At 34.6% G+C, this 20,077-nt stretch overlaps 2 protein-coding genes across 2 annotated transcripts; one reads left to right on the top strand and one right to left on the bottom strand.

Moving 5' to 3' along the window:
• Positions 1–203: 203 nt before the first annotated feature.
• LOC114265508 (uncharacterized) lies at positions 204–2,577 on the bottom strand. The gene has a single exon (XM_082897646.1). It carries the CDS (start codon positions 2,041–2,043, stop codon positions 676–678), a length of 1,368 nt encoding a protein of 455 aa, XP_082753772.1. The 5' UTR covers positions 2,044–2,577; the 3' UTR covers positions 204–675.
• LOC145803864 (uncharacterized) lies at positions 2,408–12,389 on the top strand. The gene is made up of 6 exons (XM_082897244.1): positions 2,408–2,428; positions 7,177–7,509; positions 10,178–10,250; positions 10,368–10,468; positions 11,121–11,192; positions 12,045–12,389. Exons 1-6 carry the CDS (start codon positions 2,408–2,410, stop codon positions 12,255–12,257), a joined length of 813 nt encoding a protein of 270 aa, XP_082753370.1. The 3' UTR covers positions 12,258–12,389.
• Positions 12,390–20,077: the final 7,688 nt, after the last annotated feature.

Here is a 20,077-nt window from a genome sequence, read left to right as displayed (position 1 = left end):
AATATGCTGAAATCAGGATTTATAATTACTTCAACCCATGTTCTGTTTTGTAATAAAAACAAAAGCAAATGGAAAAGACATAAACTAAATGAGGACAAGACTAACTTTAACTGGCCATCTCTACATTGATGGTGAATATATGTAATATCAAATTTACCAACTCCAGATCCTAACAAAGAATAAATTCTCAAACAAAGAAACCATCAATCGCAAAGTCTCCAGTTCTCTTTCAATTTGGCTTATATATGAAATATCCTACAATCATTCGGATATAATTAACATCAACATGTCCATAGCACAAGATCTAAAAGCCAGTTAATAGGTTTATACCGTTTCTCAACAGCGTAACTCTCAGACAAGAATAAAGACAAGAAACCATAAAAAGAACTCTTACATGGTCAGGACAAGTTAAACATATAAAAAAATGGACAAAAAAAATTTGAAAAAAAGAAAAGAAAAAGAAAAACTTATGCTACTTCTTCAACGTTACAGAAGAAAGCTCAGCAACAAATGATGACTTCAGATATTCCTACAGGGAAAAAAAGAAAAAAAAAAATCGAAAACCAAACAAGTAACTTACATGGTTGGCTTCAAGACTGAGACTTTGAACAGAAAGAAAGGCTAACTGTCATTCATGATACCAGTAGTACATCAAAGACCCTTTTTGCACAGGAGCTACTGATGCTTGCCCAAATCAATCTGATCTCTTTCTTGCAGTCTATCAGTGTTGAGAGAAGTGGGCTCAAAAGATGCATCTGACCTCTTCAAGTCCATCTCCAGTTCCTTCTGCTTCAGTTGCAACGCCATTCGTTCATTCTCTAATATCATCCTCTCATTCTCCAACCTAGACCTTTCGAGCTCCCTCTCTTTCTTGCTGCAGAATCTCCGCCACTTAAAACACCGTTTCTCCAACTCAAATGCTTCAACTTGGATGCTGACTCTTTGCTCTTGCAGTTGCAACATCTGCTTCTTAATCCAATCTCTTTTTTCCCATTGCGACTTTGTAGGATCTTGAAAGATTTCAGTCATTTCTGCTTCAAAACCACCTAGTGCACTAGATTGGGACCAGATACTACAATCCTCTTCATTTGGCTTCTTGTGCTCACCGTACTCCCCTATCCTTTCCATGTCCCCACCAGTAATATTTTTGTCTTCATCATCCGATTCATCGGACTCACTTTCACCATTTTCTCCGGCTTCTTCCTCCTCAGAACCATTATTGTCCTTTGAGTATCTCACGAGAGGTAAAGAATGAACTTGTAAATCAAGGTCATTACAGTTGGGCATCCTCTGTCCATTATGATAAGCACACATTTCCTTATAAAACAAGTGTTTTGAGCTCAATATTTTTCTTACAACCTCCTTCATCTTAGCTGAAAGTTGCGGCATGGAGTCCATAAGAGTGGGGTCTTCAACCACCCTACAAGAAGTTCCCCTCCCAAGAATATCATTCAACTTCTTATATCTCTTGTTCAAGTCATTAAACTTATCTTCGCACTGCTGAGGTGAAACATAACAACCCTTAGAGATCATTATCTTTGAGACTGTTTTCCACTTCCCTTTCTTTTGTAAAGCCCCAGATTTCCTTTTCAGCCCCTCTACACTATCAAGAGTACCGTCATCACCGACACAAGCAACCACTGCTATGAGAAGCCTAACAATGTTATCGGTCCACTTCATTCGCTGCCAAGGAGACCCCTTTTTACCCTTTCCCCCACTGAAATTCTCGCCATTCCCGTCTTCAGTATAACTCGGCTCATCCTCTTCACTAGTATTATTATTGTTACTATTCCCAGCATTACCAGACACAACAGCCTTCCCTTTACCGAAATTTATCGGGAAACCTTTATGGGTTGTTGAACCCTTTGCTTCCATAAACTCAATGGAGTGATCATTTTCGAGCCCTGAAATCATATTAATTGGCGATTGCATGTGACGATGATGATGATGGGTCTGCTGATGCCTTTGAATCGATGATTCAAGGTCTAAAAATCCCCCACTCGGTCCCGACAAAAACCCACCTCCCAAACCCGAATTTTCCATTTTTCCTTCAAAACCCACAACACCGAAATTAACAACTCATCATCTTAGATGATCACCACCACCATGTTTTTAATTCAATAGTTCAAACAATCAACGACACTAGTACTCTCCTTGAATAGTTGAAAACCCATAATAAACCCTAGCATTACAAGGGAGTAATTAACAGAAACATATCGATCCAAAAGCCCTAACAAAAATCCCAACGCTCCTTCATCACATGATGGGCTTTTCCAAGACCTCCGATCGAAAGGAGAGTGAATGTAAAGAGAGGTCTTTTTCCAGATGAATGAACATTCAAAGGAATGTAAATAGAATATACAGAGATTACAAACAGTCGTTTAACTTACCTTTTTGATGATCTGCAATGTTTAATTCTCCATCGACGGTAGAGAGACAGAGCATCATGTGTTTTTTTGTCTGAATTGAATGTGAGAGAGCGAGAGAGAGAGAGAATAATTGGAGGCCAAAGTAGCAAAGCGAGCAGCCTAGCTGGATGATCAAAACAAAAACTTTGATCCGGTAGATTTGGATACTTTAGTTGGTTATTTTTTAGGCATTTGCATATAAGTAATTTATGAATTAAATTTCATAAAGCTCTAATTAAGGTTTTTAGATTTTCAAGTTTCACTAAATTTTTAATAGTTGGAATTATGTTTTAAACAATAATAGTATCATTTATGATTATTTACAAAAGAATATGACGATTTGATATTTATTTTGATTTTTAAAATTTTAAAATATTAACTTTTAAATTGAAAAAATTAAAAAAAAATTATCTGTAAAATTTTTTTTTGAAAAAATTAAATTATTTTTTGGTGCAAAATTGAAAATTTTATGTCTATAAAGGAGCATGATGATAGAATATTGATGTGCAAAATTGAAAAAAAAAATTAAAAATGAAAAAATTGATAATGTTCTCAATTTTAAAACTATAAAAAACTGATAATGTTCTCAATTTTATGGGATAGTTGAATCAAACCAATAAGTAGAAAGGCAAAAACGTTTAATCTTATGCTTTGTTTTTTTTTATCAGTTATTGAAACAATTATCTAAAGCACTATTATGCAAAATTGATAATTTTCTTAGTTTTAAAAATTTAAAAAAAAACTGATAATATTATCAATTTTACTAAATATAACTTATTGGTTCAAAATTTTTTAAATAAGATCTAAGCTACCATAAAATTTATAAATAGGAATTTTAGGTAATTAACTCTTTAATTTTTTTTTTTTTGTAATTTTAATTTGGTTAAAATAGTTGTATTTGAAAAGATAGTTTTTGTTTTTTTATTTTTTATAGTTGATTTGATGGTTGGAAGATAAAAAAAATGAAACGATTATAGATTGCATGTGATATTTTATCTTATAGTAAACTATTTTAACCCAACCATCTTTTCAAACAGAACCTTTCTTTTTCTCTAATGTTTTCTTTTCTTTACAATTTTAATTTCTATAATTTAACCTAAATTTTATTTTACTCTTTAGATTTTTAATTTAAACAATTTAATTTATACATTTTAAGTCTAATTTTAATTTTTTTTTTGTCTAAACTTTTATTAATTTTGTGTGCACCTTAGAAAATTTACAAGTTTCCAAAAATTATTAATTTTAACCTTTAATTGAGACAGAATGATCAAATTGAATATTTAAAAAATCGACAAATATCTCAAAATTGTTAATTTTAATTTAGATAAAATGACCAAATTAAAATTAGACTTTGAAATTTAAGTCAAGCTACATAAGTGAAAAGTATAATTAAATCTTAAATAAATTATGGGTAATTCCGAAAAAAAAAACTCTTGATTTATTAATAATGTTGTTGAATTGAAAATGTAAAATAAATTATTTACAATAATGTTCCGGACCCCCTTTGACCCCCTCTTAACATGATTGACCAGTTTTTCTTTTTCTTTTTCTTGTTTTCCCTTCTCCTCCAATCACCACCCCCACCACCCCCCCACACACGTGGCGGGTGGTGATTGGAGGGGGTCTCAACACTACAAGAAAACTGGGTATATGAGACGGAACTATTTGCGACGGCACACTCGCCGTCTCAAAAAGTCACTTTTTGCGACGGCAGAAAATGCCGTCTCAAAAAAGCAGAGTATTTGCGACGGCATCATTTGCCGTCTCAAAAAAGCAGAGCATTTGCGACGGCACTAAATACCGTCGCAAATACTCTCATTTTTTGAGACGGCAAATAGTGCCGTCGCAAATGCTCTGCTTTTTTGAGACGGTAAATGGTGCCGTCGCAAATACTCTGCTTTTTTGAGACGGCATTTTCTGCCGTCGCAAAAAGTGACTTTCGTGTTTTTTTTTCAGTGAATATTTTTAAAATTTTAAATATTTTTTTTAGATGTACCTTACTTAGATGTATCTACAAAATAAAAAAATTATGAAAAAATATTTTTAAAAATTAATAAATACATAAAAATACAAAAAAATGGATTGAATTATTGTATTTTTGGTATTTAGTGAATTTTTAAAAGATTGTTTTTACAATTTTTTTAATTTTTAAGTGTATTTATGTTAGGTGTGTCTACAAATTTTAAAAAATACTTAAAATATTTAAAAAATTCAGTAAAAACAATATAACACGGAAAACAAGAAAGTTTAATTTTCTCAAAAGAGTTTTTGGAAAACTCTAACCTAGCATAGTGATTGTGGTTTTGAGATAGCTTCATATATATACAGTCACAAAATGGTTTGAATAAATTCAACGGTATTTTTCTGTCGCAAAAAAAATTAAAAAAAATAATGTCGTCTTACTCTTTTGATATACCATTTCTCTTTTCATTCATTTTTTCATCTTCCCGTCTCTCTGTCTCTATCTCTCTCTCTCTTCTCTTTATCTCTTTCACTTATCACTCTTCTTTCTATGTCTGCCTGTTTCTCTCTCTCATTCTCTCTGTGTCTCTCGCCTATCTCTCTTCTCTCTATCTCTCTCATTTCTTTTTTCTCTCTCTCTCTCTTATCTTTCTATCTCTCTCTATCTCTCTCGCTCATTTCTCTTCTCTTTCTGTCTCTCTCTTTTTCTGTGTCTCTCTCGCTCATCTCTTTTCGCTCTATTTCTCTTTCTTTTTGTCTATCTCTCGCTTATCTCTTGTTTCTCTCTCTTTTTCTATCTCTCCATCTCTCTCTCTATCTCTTTTTCTGTCTATCTCTCTCTTCCTGTCTCTCTCTCACTCATCACTCTTTTCTCACTCTCTCTCTGTCTACTTGTCTATTTGTCTATTTCTCCCTCACTATGTTCGCCTTGTTCACTCTCTTACTCCCATCTTCTCTATTTATCGAGCTCCTTCTCGATTTATCGATCCACTATAAGAAAATACACTTTTAGCAACCACTTTGTCTATCTCTCTCTCTCTCGCTCATCACTCTATCTCTGTCTCTCTCTCTCTCTATCTCTCTTCTTTATCTGTCTCTCACAAAATTAAAATATTTTTAAAATATTTAAAAAATTGATTTGAATTAAGTTTTGAAAAGAGTTTTGAATTATCTGTCTTCTTTATTTATTGAGCTCCCTTTCGATTTATCGATCCACTACAAGAAAATGCATTTTTAGCGACCACTTTGTCTCTTTCTCGCTCATCATTCTGTCTCTTTCTTTGTCTCTCTATCTCTTTTCTCTAGTCGTCTCTCACTCATCTCTCTTTCTCACCACCCATCTTCTCTACCACATTTACAACTACTGCAAATGCCATTGAACTACCACCACTCTTCTCTTTCTCTCTTTCACTCATCACTCTTCTTTCTCTGTCTGTTTGTCTATCTGTTTGTTTGTCTGTCTGTCTGTGTGTCTTTCGTTCATCTTTCTTCTTTCTATCTCTCTCATTTGTCTTCTCTCTATGTCTCTCTCGCTCATCTCTCTCATTTCTTTTCTCTTTCTGTCTCTCTCGCTCATCTCTTTTTTCTCTCTTTGTTTCTCTCGCTCGTCTCTCATCTCTCTATCTCTCTATTTTTCTATTCTCTCTCTCGTTCATCTCTTTTCGCTTTCTTTCTATATGTCTCTCTCATCTCTTGTTTTTCTCTATTTTTCTATATGTCTCTCTCTATCTCTTTCTCTCTTTGTCTCTCTATATCTCTTTCTCTCTTTATCTCTCTCTCACTTATCACTTTTCTCTCTTTCTTTCTCTCTCTGTGTCTGTTTGTTTGTCTCTCACTCTTTTGTTTCTCTCTCTTTCTCTCTATGTGTCTGTCTGTCTGTTTGTCTCTCTCCCCCATTGTGTTCACATTACTCACTCTCTCCCTCATCGCTTCTCTATTTACTGAGCTCTCCACTACAAGAAAATGCACTTTTAGCGACAAATTGTGTTCACATTACTCACTCTCTCTCTCATCGCTTCTCTATTTATTGAGCTCTCCACTATAAGAAAATGCACTTTTAGCGACCACTTTGTCTCTCTCTCGCTCATCACTCTGTTTCTGTCTCTCTCGTTTATCACTCTGTTTCTGTCTCTCTCGCTCATCACTCTGTTTCTGTCTCTCTCTCGCTTTCTCTCCTCTATCTGTCTCTCACTCATCTCTCTCTCTTTCTCTCACTACTCATCTCTTTTACCAACTTCACCTCTACGACTACCATTACTACTACCATTGCCACCACTCCACTGCCACCACTACCACTACTACCACTACTTGCCACTACTACTGCCATTACCTCTCTTTCACCCCTGCCACTCCATTTATACTACCACTACCACAACTTCACTAATAATTTCTTTCGCTATCACCACCACTACCACCATCTCTCTTTCACCTTTTTTTCATTAAAATATTTTTCATTAAAATATTGCCCCTACTTCTACCAAATAAAAAAAAAATAATATTTTTTTTCATTAAAATAAAAATGAAACAAATAAATTTTCAATCTTCGTAACTAAAAAAAAAAAAATTTTTTTTAAAAAAATTCATTAACTAGAAAAAATATATATTTTAACAAAAAATAAAATTTTTTGACGATAGCAACCCCAGTCTCAAAAAAAAAATAAAATAAAATAAAAAATTAGACGGCGTTATTTTGTTATTTAAATTTTATTTTTGACCCTTAAAAAATATATATATATATATATATTATTTTTTTTTTGTTCCCGCCCCTCATTTTTGACCCTTAAAAAAACATTTGTGGTGTGTGTAGGGTTTTTATTTGAGAACACACACACACAACACAAACACAACAAGCCGGTCGTCTCGTCTCCTCCTGCTCGCTCTCTGTCTCTCTCTCCATCTAGGGTTTCACCTTCCTCTCTCTCTCTTTCACACAACGACGGCGCCGATCATCCGTCACCGCCGATCCTCCCTCACTCCCGATCCTCCCTCACCGTCGCTCGTACCTCACTGTCGATCCTTCTCCCTTACCGCCGCTGCTGCCTCCCTCTCTCTCTCTCTCACAAACGACGTTGACGGTTGCTCGCCCCTCACCGCCACTCCTCCCTCACCGGCGATCTTCCCTCACCGCCGATTTCAAAGGGTATCTCTCTCTCTCTCTCTGTCGGGATTTCGGATATAGGGGGTTTTCATACACACACACACACATATATATATATATATATATATACACATCTGTGAGTGTATATAGGGGGGTTTTTGATCTGTTACACATATATATATATATATATATATATATATATGATCTGTTTTTTTTTCTTCATCTGTTTTTCCCATACAGATCTGCCTAGTACTTCAATTTCTATCCTTTAAACTTTACATTATACATTAGCTTAGCATACATATCCTTTCTATTTATTTATTTTAAATATATATATATATATATATGAGTTGATCTTTTATTGAGTTTTTGATCTGTTACATATATATATATATGATATGGTTTTTTTCTTGATCTGTTAAATAAATATATATATATATATATAATTGATCTTGGGAAATATAAATAAATAAATATATATATATATATATATATCTGTTAACTCATGAGATCAGATCAGATCATCTCACACAAAATGTCCTAAAAATGAGGAAATTGTTGTGTTGTTTGTTTCTACACAATTTTGGTATTAGAGACCTACTTTGATTCACCGCTTGGCTTGATCAGCGAGGTTGCCTTCTTGGTTGTTTTTATGTTTAGGGTATCCTGTTAAATTTTTGGTTTGTAGGATCATATTTATACGAACCGTTTTTCTTAATTATTCTTTGGTTGGTTATACAGGTGGACATACAATGATCCTCTTTGGGCAAAGTACAATGCAAAAATGGCCGGAATGAATGCACCTATAGCAAAACCCAAAGGAAGCAAGAAGCTTAAGGATTGGGAGCCTCGGTGAAGCGGAAATGTTTCTTGTGCTGCCAAAGCACCCATACAAGTCCGTAACTTCTTTCTCTATGTTGTTTTTAATTGGATTCGCATTGCAACCTCTATAGGCTTTTACTTTGTTAGTGCTATTAATGTGTGAAAGTACTATTTTTGTCATTAATGTAGAACTTGTGTTACTGTCATCATGTTCGCAGTTGGTACTTTTGAAAGATGAATATTAATATGAATGCCATATATGCAAGTCTAGAAAAAATGAAATGAACTGTTTCCAGGAATGCATGGTCTGAAAGCATATTAATATATATATATATATATATATATATAAAATATACATTTTAACATAAAAGAGATGATAAAAGTCACGCGGGAGCTAACCTATGGCCATGAGATGAGTGGATTTTCCGGTGAGATGAGCTCCATACAATATTACCTGGACCTGACTACATCAACGCTTGATATTTGATAAAATAGTACCAATATAAAAAGATGTTAAATTTCAGATTTTAATTGGCTTTACCAACTAGAGGGAATTGGACTCCTAATATTATAGCCATGTAATTTTTTTGGGACAATTTTTAATTGTGGAAGTGCATACCATATGTATTTACGTAAGTTATCTTATAAGATTGCGTAAGTTTTCACAAATGTAAGTTGATCTATAAAATTTTGAAAAATCACAATTTACGTATATTTGTGAGTATTTATGTAATTTTGTGAGGTAACTTGTATATATTTATAAGAATTTATACAAGTATATATGGTATATACTTTATACACCTAAATACTTTTTATGTACTTATTGTTGTTATTAATAAGAGCAATGAACGCAATGACTAAGGATGTAATAATTTTCTCCATATTATCATTAGACATGTCTTATTTTAAGATTCAAGCAATGGCTATGGATGTAATAATTTTCTCCATATTATGATTAGACATGTCTTATTTTAAGATTCATCAATTGGAATCTTATTTCAATATAATTTTATTTTGGTAATGACATGTAGTAGTTCTTTTCCATAAATATTTTAGTATTTTATATTTTTGTGAAAGAGAAAAGTAAGCTACACAAATATTTTAGTATTATGATATTGTCATTTATCATTTCAATAATATTACATACTTAAATAAGTATTCATAAAATAAAAGTATAAATTAGATTCATTTTGAGTATGGTTCATCTTACATTAATTTTGATCTATACTAAACATCTTAATTTTTAAATATTTTTTTGAATTAAAAATTTGGTACATGTATCAAGTTTTTTAATTATTTATATTTTACCAATGAAATATCATGGGATGAGATGAAGGGGACATTTGGGTAATTTCACTTCAATCCTTTAAGTCAATTGCAGAGTTCCAGGTTTGGGAAGTTAAATAGCTGACAACAAAATTTTATTTATTTATTTCTTTGTGTTGAATGAGAAACAAAGAAGCATTCGAGATTCGAGAATAGAAGCTTAAATTTCATTTATATATTTGTTGTGTGTATTTATTAATCTATTCCTTTGTATTTTATATATTCGTTGAAACTCATCGTCTAGTTACTATTATTATATTGATGTTCTTCAATTTCATTCATATGTTGTGCTTGAGACGGACCTTTTATTTTTAAAAGTGGACTCCTAATCACATTTACAAATAGATCTGAGTTTCTCAGGCCGTAACTATTTTTTGAGGCTTTTTATATATATATATATATATATTGCATTTTACAACAATAGATAGAGTGGACTACTAATAATACTTATCAAAAGGGAAAACAAAAAAAAAGAAAAGAAAAGCAAATTACTCTTCGATTGAGTGATAAATTTTATTATTTGTATGTTTATATTCCATGGTCTTGCTGGCCGATATTGTAGATAATTGAGTTACAGCTGCCTTTATTTTTCAACAACTTTGATCCTCGTGCTGCTGCTGCTAATTTCCCTTCAGGTAATGGACTTTCTAATTTTACCATTAGCTTCAAGTATTCATCACTGGGGTTTAGCTGGCTCTCGGCTGTGCTTACAGCTTGAAAGTGCTAACATTTTAAAAAATCTGACATGTCAGGTGTGCAAGCATATTTGGCTGGGCTTACATTCGCATTAGTTGCTTCACCTTGCAGCACTCCTGTGCTGGCAACCCTGCTTGGATACATAGCTGAATCTAAGGTACTTTTAAATGTTTATTGATATCAATTTCCATCTGAATTATTACCTTTTCGGACTGCTTTATACTAGTCGTTCTGGGCCTATAATGATGGGTTAGCACTCTTATAGGAAGCAAAAAGTCTGCCCAAGAAAAATTTTGAGACCCAGGAGGGGCCATGGCCCCCCTTCATCCAAACATAGGCCCACCCTTAGATCCATCTTTTAAGTTGATAGTTTGTATAATGCTGTTCTGATATTTTGTTTTGGCCCTAGATGTATGTATGACATGATACTAGGAAAGAAGTAAATAAGAAGTTACAGGTTTCCACTGCCTAATGAAAAAATAAAGATGAGTTGGGAAAAGTTTTAGTTGTTGACACATGTATGGAAATGTAAGCATGGGGAGACATGATTGGTTTTATGAGGTGTACCATTGAAGTATTATAACGATTATTCAGTGAATTTACTATCATTCCTATTTTCATGTCTTTGTTTTTCTATAGTTATATTTCCTTTTGATGTAATTTTGTTTATTGTATGTTCTGCTTTATTTTCTATTGTTTATTATTCAATTTTTATCTGCATTATTCTACTTCTTGACAGATAGAAACTGTGACATAAGTTCACTGTTCTCGTGCATATATATATATTCTCTTTCAATGTCTGATTACAGGACGGTGTTAATATCTTGGCTGTTAATTATGGTTCTCCTGGTGCATGTCCATATCCTCGGCAATTGAAACTTGTAAGTTTGGGCCAACATTTTTTTACTCTCTCTCTCTCTGTCTCATGGGTTATTGTGATTGCAATTTTACTGCATTTGTTGAGAAAGAATGCAGAAGCTACATTAGATGTCTTTTTTCTGATCTCTTTAGGCTGCTGCAGTCAACACTTCTCCAAGAGGGAAGAAGCTGACCCAATTAGCCAAACTCAAGTGTTTGGAATCGGTTTCAGGGCTACCCTACTGGGGGCTTATATCCCCTTAATAAGCTTGTTCTTAGAAAATATGGTATCTAACAAATTTTAATCTTGGGAATGATTAGATTTTTAACTTTTCAATTTTGATTGTGAGGTGTTGTGGCTCAACATGATGTTTTAATTTGTTATGAATTCATTTGTTTCAACGATGTACAAGAAAAAAATTCATATTTTCCAAGCGAATTATATCAAATCAATGGAGTAGATAGGTCAGGAGGGTCAGGCTTTGGTTGGCCAATTATAGTGGTCCTTGGGTTCTGTATCAAACCTTCTAACATGACTGATAAATTGGTCAGGTTTTGGTTAACATTATGGTTCTTACAAAGATTTCTCAGCCTTACAAAACCCACTTGGAGCCTCTGTTGCGATGAGCATCCAGTTTTTATTGTTCTCCATGCTGTATGAATATTATTTGAGCATGTTTGACCCAATTTTAATTGAGCTTGGTCTGATCTAATTTTGGAGTTTTTATGGCAGCATGAACTGCATGGCACGGGGTGGTGCTTGCTTGAGTCTTAACACTTTTTTGGCAAACTGACAGTATCATTTCTCAATTACCACTTAGCTTGCTTTCATATATTAGATTATAACTTCTGTTTTTCAATTACATTTGGAACAGGGAATATATGGTTATCCAATTGAGATCCAGGCCCTTTTCTTTTTTGCACTGAGGTGTGCACAACAAATGTTAAAACCAGAGGGTGGTGGCAAGGAATTGATTGAGCGGATTGACAAGAGGATTACAGCCCTGAGCTTCCACATACAAAACTGGCTTGATTTCACTCAATTGAATATTGAATTTGAACATGTACAGTTTAATTATTTTTTGTAAAATATTGAATTTGATGGTCTAATCAATTTTTATTTTTATTTTCTGTTATGATTTCACTCAATTGAATATTGAATTTGAACATGTACAGTTTAATTATTCTTTGTAAAATATTGAATTTGATGGTTTAATCAATTTTTATTTTTATTTTCTGTTATGATGTTTTTGTGAATGGAATGTAAATAATCAGCTCTTAGAGAGTGAGAGACGGCACCACCGTCGGAAAAAATAGAAATTTTTAATATTTTTATTAATTTTGTTATAGGTTTTATTTTTTGCGACGACATTATACTGTCGCAAAAAATAGAAATTTTATTATTTAAAATAGAAATTTTATTATTTTTTAATATTTTTTGCGACGGCATTACACTGTCGCAAAAAATAAAAAAATTAATATTTTTTATACTTTTTGCGACGGCACCACACCGTCGCAAAAATAGTAATTTTTTTTTTATAAAAAGACTATTAGCGACGGTATTTTTTACCGTCTCAAATAACATTTTTAGCGACGGTAAAATAGGGTCGTCGCAAAAAAGTTAAGAAATTTCAAACGTTATTAGCGACTGTACGGTGCCGTCGCAAAAGGTAAAAAATGCCGTCGCAAAACATTAGCGACGGCACTTACCGTCGCAAAAACTCTTTTGCAACCCCTGCAGTTGCGACCCCCCTATTGCCGTCGCAAAAAGTCATTTTGCCGTCGCAAAAAGTATTAGCGACGGCATTAAGAGTATTAGCGACGGTATTTTACCGTCGCAAAAAATCAATTTTTTTGTAGTGCAATCATGACGCCTAAAATTTTTGTTTGTGTGTGCTATTATGATGATATGAATTGGTTGACTATAAAATTATATAAAAACTATCATTATTTGGGTAAGGCTAGTCTCCCATTTGGTTTCGGGCGAGATTGGATTGTTTGACTTCTTTGGGCTCATCACGGAATCCATATCGATAATCTGAATCGTTCAATATGTAGAATTGGTTGAATATTTCATCTCAGGAAAAAAATCACGTTGATCAGATATCGAATGCTAATTGATTGGATCACATTTCTGTTAATATTTTTTTTTAAATCATACTGAATGTTGACATAAATATGACTTGATCAAGTGGTTATTGATATCTGATCAATTTGATTTTTTGTAGAGATGAAACATTCGATAAACCCTACACATTGAATAGTTCAGATTATCGATACGGGGTTCCATAATGGACCCACAGGATCTAATAGTATGGTCCAATCCGATTACAGACTAAATACAAGATACGTTTATTTTAAATTGATTTTGATATTTTTGTAAAATAATAATATAAATAGTTCTTTAACCATCCAATCTCATAGAATTAGACTCTGAATCTCAACTCTCTCATGATATGTTAACCTCACCCCTAAAATACCATATCTCAATTAAATATGTTTTTGATTACGAATTAACAATTTTATTATCCTCCCCAAACCGCTAAACTAACATGACTTAGGCCATGGTTGTATTATGAATTTTGACAAAATTTAAAAAGTGAAAGAAAAATGCAAGAGAAATGATTTAAAAAAAAAAAACTAATATGTACTTTTCTTTATAAATCTCTATTCAAGTATACAATTCCTAACAAATATATATTCCTTACATGGGTTGTGGTTGTTCATACCATCAAGTTATATATTTTACTTTCAAATTCATTAAAAAAGTACCACCTCGTAGGGTTGAGCAAATAATTCGTAAAATCTGTAATCCGATTTGATTCAATCCAATTTGATAGGTTTGTATTTGTAGGGGGTTCAAGGTTGGGAAGATGATTAGAGATGCAAAACTATGTTAATGGTCCAACAGCGGTGGAATGGCTGGAGAATAAGCAGCAGTAATTGTCTGGGCAGTTGGAGAGTGTGTAGCTGGGTGAGGGTGAAGTAAGTGGCTCAAAAAGGAATGTATGACAGTACCAAAATGGGCAACATCTCCCCTAAATTCCCAAAATTCCTCTTTTTTGAATCTTGAGAAAATGGGTCATATTTATAGGTTTTTCCTTGGTGCCAAGAGGACACCAAGTGGCCAACTAGAGAGAAGACATGCGTCCCAGAGGATCACATGGAATATTCTGCCTTGAGCCACCAGGTTGAAGGTGCCACGTGTCCCTATACATGTACTGTGTACTATCTATTTTCCTCCGCAACTACCTTTTTGAACCTCAATAAGTGTAGTTGCGACGAGAATGTTTGGCGCTACAGTTCCCTTTTGAGCCTCGGCAAGTGCAGTTACGGCGGAAATGTTTGCCTCTGTACTTGCCTTCTCAGTTTGAACCTCAACAAGTGCACTAGCAGCAGTGAACCTTGTCGCTGCACTTGCCTTCTCAGTTTTATTTGGCCAGTACATGCATTATCAGGACTCCATTAGTCTACTATCGACTATGTTCATGTTCACCTCAATGAAGCCTCCACCCTTAGCCACCTAACCACAAACTCTCCAGCTTCCCAGGGCAAAGGCCACAGCCAAGCTTGCTATTAGCTATGCTGTGCCTTAGTACCAAGCCCAAGGGGGTTTCCTTAGTCCTGCTTGTGTGACTAAGGCAGGTCCATGACGTGGGTAATGGAAATGGAGTCATTTATGCTCGGGTTACCCTACTTCCATCTTCGCGGGATTGTCGCGGTATACTGGTATCTCTAGGCCTGCTATCAGCTCAAACCAGTAATTCTTGGGGTTTGCTATCAATGCCAAGTTAATGAACTTTGGGACTTGCTATCAGTCTTAAGCTAGTAATACCTTGGGGCCTGTTATTAGCGCCAAACATTAGCCTCTACTTGCAGAGGGAGGCCTCTCTCAAAGGCTGCTATCACCTTGGCAAGATATTCCCCCTGCAACTTAGTTGCTGCAGTCGTAGTTATTGTGGTAATCATTTCCCGTGACGACCAGACGGCAGGACCGAAGATGTTAGAGATGGCGGCGTCGACAGAATGCCTCCACAACTTGGGTGCTGCAAGTACTGCCTCTACAACTTGGTTGTTTCGATTTTCTCCTTTCCTTAGCAACTTCAGATGGATATGGTACCAACATTACTTGGAATGGCGGCGGCACCGACATTACCTGAAATGGCGGCGTTGGGACGAGGTGCCTCCACAACTTGGCCGTCGCAAGTGTCACCTCAGCAATTTAGTTGCGTCAGCTTTCTCTTTCCCTCAGTAACTTCAGATAGCAGCGGAATCGAAAATATTAGAAATGGCAGCGCTAAGGCAAAATGCCTCAGTAACTTTTCCGCTACACATGTTTTCTCTGCACTTCACCGTTGCAGGTGTTGCCTCCGCAACTTACCACGGCAGGTGTTGCCTCCGAAATTTGACTTAGGCATTTTCCTTTGTGGAGTGTGCTTAGACCCTTGGCGGGTTAGAACTACTTTGGCCCACTGTTGGCCCACTTCCCTTTGGCTTTAGCCCATGCTCCTTTTTTTATTCTTGGTCGCCTCATAGGGGCGACCTCAGCGTTTAGGCCCATACTTAATTTCGGGTTTAATTTCTGACCCTCTACATTTGCCCCCTGCGTGCATGGGGGACATGCCCCTGATTTCCCGCACGTGCATGACGTCAGCAAGTAACCCAAGAGCTGTGTCGGTTGGGTCAGAAGTTGCGTCGGCTTTGAAAAGGTGCCCCCCTTTTGACTAACGGGTCATAATGGGCCTAGGGAAGCGTATTGGTGCCCCTTTGCTGCATTCTTTATAAATAGTGCCCTTGGGTCCACTAGGTCCCCCACTTCTGCCCAAACATACTTTTTGTCTCATTGTCTTCTGCTCTTCCTTGTCCCTACTTTCCAAAGTTGTCTTTACCTTTTTTTATTCTTCCTCATGGCTAGCACAAGGTTTCTACCTGATAGGGCTGTCCCACCCCCTACTGAGTAGAGGAGGGCCCCATACTTCGGTGGACTGGCTGACCCCTTTTGAAAGTCAGTTGACTCATTCATTTCTGATGCCTTTTCTCTAGAGGAGCCTCTGCTCCCTTTTGGTGAGGCTACTTTGGATGATGCTGACATGGTGAACCTAGTCTTTGTGCTGAGGTTTCGCGTGGAGCGTGGCGACTTCGCCCATTCATACATCTACTATTGCACTCACTCGGGCCCCCTCAGCAGATTGGTCCCTTTGGGTTAATGACATCATTGCGGATGGTGGCTTCGAGCAGCGCTTGCGGGATGTTCGTCTCTTCAATGCTGTCTTGATTTCGAGGGAGTTGTCAGTGCGCAAGGTACAGAAAAACACTAATATGGTTGTCTCCTGTTGGAACCGCGACACTCACACTTTTGCCTTGGCATGGGGGGAGATAACCCCGACCCTAGAAGATGTTGCCACCCTTCTGCGCTTGAGCACCCGTAGAAATCACCCCTTTGATCCAGCGTCCCTGATTTCTGCAAAACAAGTTGCAGTCACTGCCCTCCAAAGTGCCTTTCGGGAGGCGCGAAAATATGGCTCCTGGTACAACCCTAAGACTGGGAAACTACTTTAGGAGAGACTTAAGAGGGACAAAATGTCACAACCCAAACCCGCCTCTATAGGTTTAGCATCGTAACTGGCCAGTAATCCTGGAATTATCGAAGGCCTCTGAGACAAATTAACATAATATTAGGGGCTAGCGGAAGCAAATAACAAATATTCAACGTCCATTGAGTTGTGCAGACTTATATGAGACAGAAAAATTTTAAACTTTTTATATAGATATATACACATCATCCTTATGTCATTATATATATACAAATTAAACAAAAAAGGACTTAGCCCTATTTACAAAATACACAAAGACTTGTTTAACCAAACAAGAAAACAAAACTTAAAATTTAAATCAAATAGCCATAGCTACTTGACATATCCAGAACCTCCACGGGAGGTACATAGGTTGGCTGACAAAAACAGATTCTAGGCAGACGCCTTTAAGCCTGGTCACGCGCTTGATCACCTACGTACATAAATAATATAGTGAGCTAGAGCCCAGTGAATAATAACAGAGTAAAGGGTTTTAATAAATGATGTCCATACCAGATTCATAAATCATAATTCAGATTCATAAATAGATTCATATTCATATTCTTGTTCAAATCATATACGGAAATCAGAGTTCATGCTTGATCATACGTGGTACGTCCATTAGCGCTAACATAATAGATACAGAACATATGGTGGTTATAAATAACCAGTTCCATAAAGGAACCTCTGGATCCGGGTAACAGAGAATAGATATGCTGAGCCCCATGATGGAGCCTCCGGTACGGGTAACAGAGTGCAGACATATTAAGTTCTATAATGGAACCTCCGATACTGGGTAATAGCTAACAGATATCACATGATGCTAAGGAAGCCACAAATACATTGTCAGAAATTGGACAATCATTCATTGTACAAAACATATCATTTCAGAAAACAAATCTTAATTCATCATACAAAAAATAAATAAAATTGAACATAGTTTTACTAAGTTATTACTCACAGATAGCTGCAGAAGCAGATCAGATAGATTAGACAGATCAGACAATAATGCGTGACCTACACAAGCACATAACATATACACATTGAAATAAAATATCAATTCCTTCATCAAACTTGACTTTTCTTGTCTTTTTCTGTCTAAGTAGTCCGGAGTTCTACTATGCTTATTCTTTCTTATTTAAATGAATCGGGTATTCATTTCACATATCCTTTCATTATTAAATCATTCTTTTCTGAATAAACTAATTCCTTACTTGGCTTCTTAATCAAGTACTACCAAGTTAATAACTTATTCTTTTAATCAACTAATTAATGTTGATTATTAACTTATTAATCTTTATTGAGCTATAAATCATGTCTAGAATGCTTTGGAAAGAGACGAGAATAAAAATGTGAATTAAATGTAATTTTTCAAAATACACTGAAAATAGGGTCTTCGTTTGAGCGGACCTTTGGTCGCTTGAGTGGTCTGCAAAGTTTTATAAAAATACTGGTTGGCCTTAATGTTCGCTCGAGCGGTGACTTTATCGCTCGAGCGGCCATCAAATTTCCTGTGCTTTTAAAACCAATAAAATAATTTCCAAACACATATTCAAAACTTAAACTCTTGCATGAACCAATTTAAACATGTAATTTTATTAATAAAGATAAACCCATGACCAATTTTCCAATTTCTAATACAAAAATCTCCTTGATCATTAAGATTAAAACCAATAATTTCATGAATATAATAATTCCAACATTCTTCTTCTTTGTTTTGTAAAACATAAGTTAAAGCTAAAAAGCTCTTTCAAAATATTTATATGTAAGAAATTTAAATCAAAATCAAACTAATTTTTGATTCTCAAATATAAATTATAATTTATTTCCAAATTTGTCCAAATTTTGATTTAATTTATTTTCTCTATATCAAACCCAATTTCAAACCCACAAATTTTAAAACATGAATTAAACTTTCAAAACTCTTGAAAAATTCACAATGCATGTACAATTGAAACTCAATGCGATTAATTTCTAAATTAATTTCCATAAATTCGAGCATAGCTCTAATTCCTCATTTTCTTTTTAATTACATAAAATTGACTTTAAGCTCTTTCTATTTTCCTTCAAAACATGAAATTAAAGCTATAAATTTCTTAGAAAATCATTTGCATGCATGAAACATTCATCAAAATCCAACCAATTCTACATAATCAAGTTCAAACCATAATTAAAATCTTGAATTGCTCTAATTTTGATTTTTATTATTTTTTCTCATATCAAATCCAAATTTAAACTCATAAAACATGAATTAAAATCTCAAAACCTTGAAATTTCCATGATGCATGTAAGGTTGAGTTTCAAATTTATGAAGAATGACAAAATCAAACTCAAACTAACTACTTCCAAACTTATTTCCTTAAATCATAGATATTCCAAAATATGTTTTATTTGAGCCAACTCTTAAATTACATTAAGAGTTTGAGTTTGATTTATGCAAGATATTCAACATCAAATATTAAAACCAAATTACATTACATGCATGTAGAAATGAGACCTAAATTTATGCAAGATATTCAACATCAAACCAAAAATAATCAATTTCCATGTTTATTTTCATAACCATGAATCCTAACTTTATTTTCTTATTCAAACCCATTTCCTTACAAATTCCATTGAATTGATCTTAAACTCTTCTTAATTTCAAGTTTAATGTGAAGTCCTTACCAAATATTTTATAAACATGCATTTAGCTTAAATCTTAAATTCTTACTCAAAACCCAATTTCTTATAATTTACAAGAAATTGATTCCATAGTCTCCTTAATTTCAAGTATTATATGAAGATTTTACATGATTTGAGCATAAATTCCTTACCTTGAACTTTAATATCAAGAAGTTTAGTTGATTCCCTTCTAATTCTCTTGTTTCTCATAGCTTTTCTTCTTTTAGGTTTTCTTCTTCTTGGACTGAATTTTGCTACTCTCTCTCTCGGTTACTCCCTTTTCCTCTCCACTCTTGAACTCACATTTCCTTTTACTCTCTTTCCCAGCCAAGCAGAACAAATGGGAGAATACATACTCACTTGTTAACTTAAGGGTTATTAACACATCACACACATGTTCACTTCTTGAGATTTCACAAGCACACGTGCACACACCTTAAGTCTCCACCATAACACTTATATACACTGTTGGAACAATCTTCTGTGTAAATAAAATAAATAGAAACTAAATCAAACAAAATAAAATAAAACTTACAGAATTTATTTTGTCGAACCAAATGAAAAATAAAAGACCAAGTCGAATGTGTGATACTTTGTCCTTAAGACAGATTTGCCCCGCTACGGTGCTTACGGTTATGTGGCGTGTATCTCCCAAGATACAATGATCTTCA

Source organism: Camellia sinensis, chromosome 12 (assembly GCF_055761805.1).
Source record: "Camellia sinensis isolate YWXY chromosome 12, ASM5576180v1, whole genome shotgun sequence".
In the NCBI taxonomy this organism is placed as follows: Eukaryota; Viridiplantae; Streptophyta; class Magnoliopsida; order Ericales; family Theaceae; genus Camellia; species Camellia sinensis.
Note: the sequence above shows the minus strand (reverse complement) of the source record. Positions and strands in the feature narration are given on the sequence as shown.

Coding starts and splice junctions, on each gene's coding strand:
- LOC114265508 (XM_082897646.1), bottom strand. CDS start 2,043: ATGGAAAATTCGGGTTTGGGAGGTGGGTTTTTGTCGGGACCGAGTGGG.
- LOC145803864 (XM_082897244.1), top strand. CDS start 2,408: ATGTTTAATTCTCCATCGACG. Junction 7,510..10,177: donor CTCACCGCCGATTTCAAAGG/GTATCTCTCTCT, acceptor CCGATATTGTAG/ATAATTGAGTTACAGCTGCC. Junction 10,251..10,367: donor TGCTGCTAATTTCCCTTCAG/GTAATGGACTTT, acceptor CTGACATGTCAG/GTGTGCAAGCATATTTGGCT.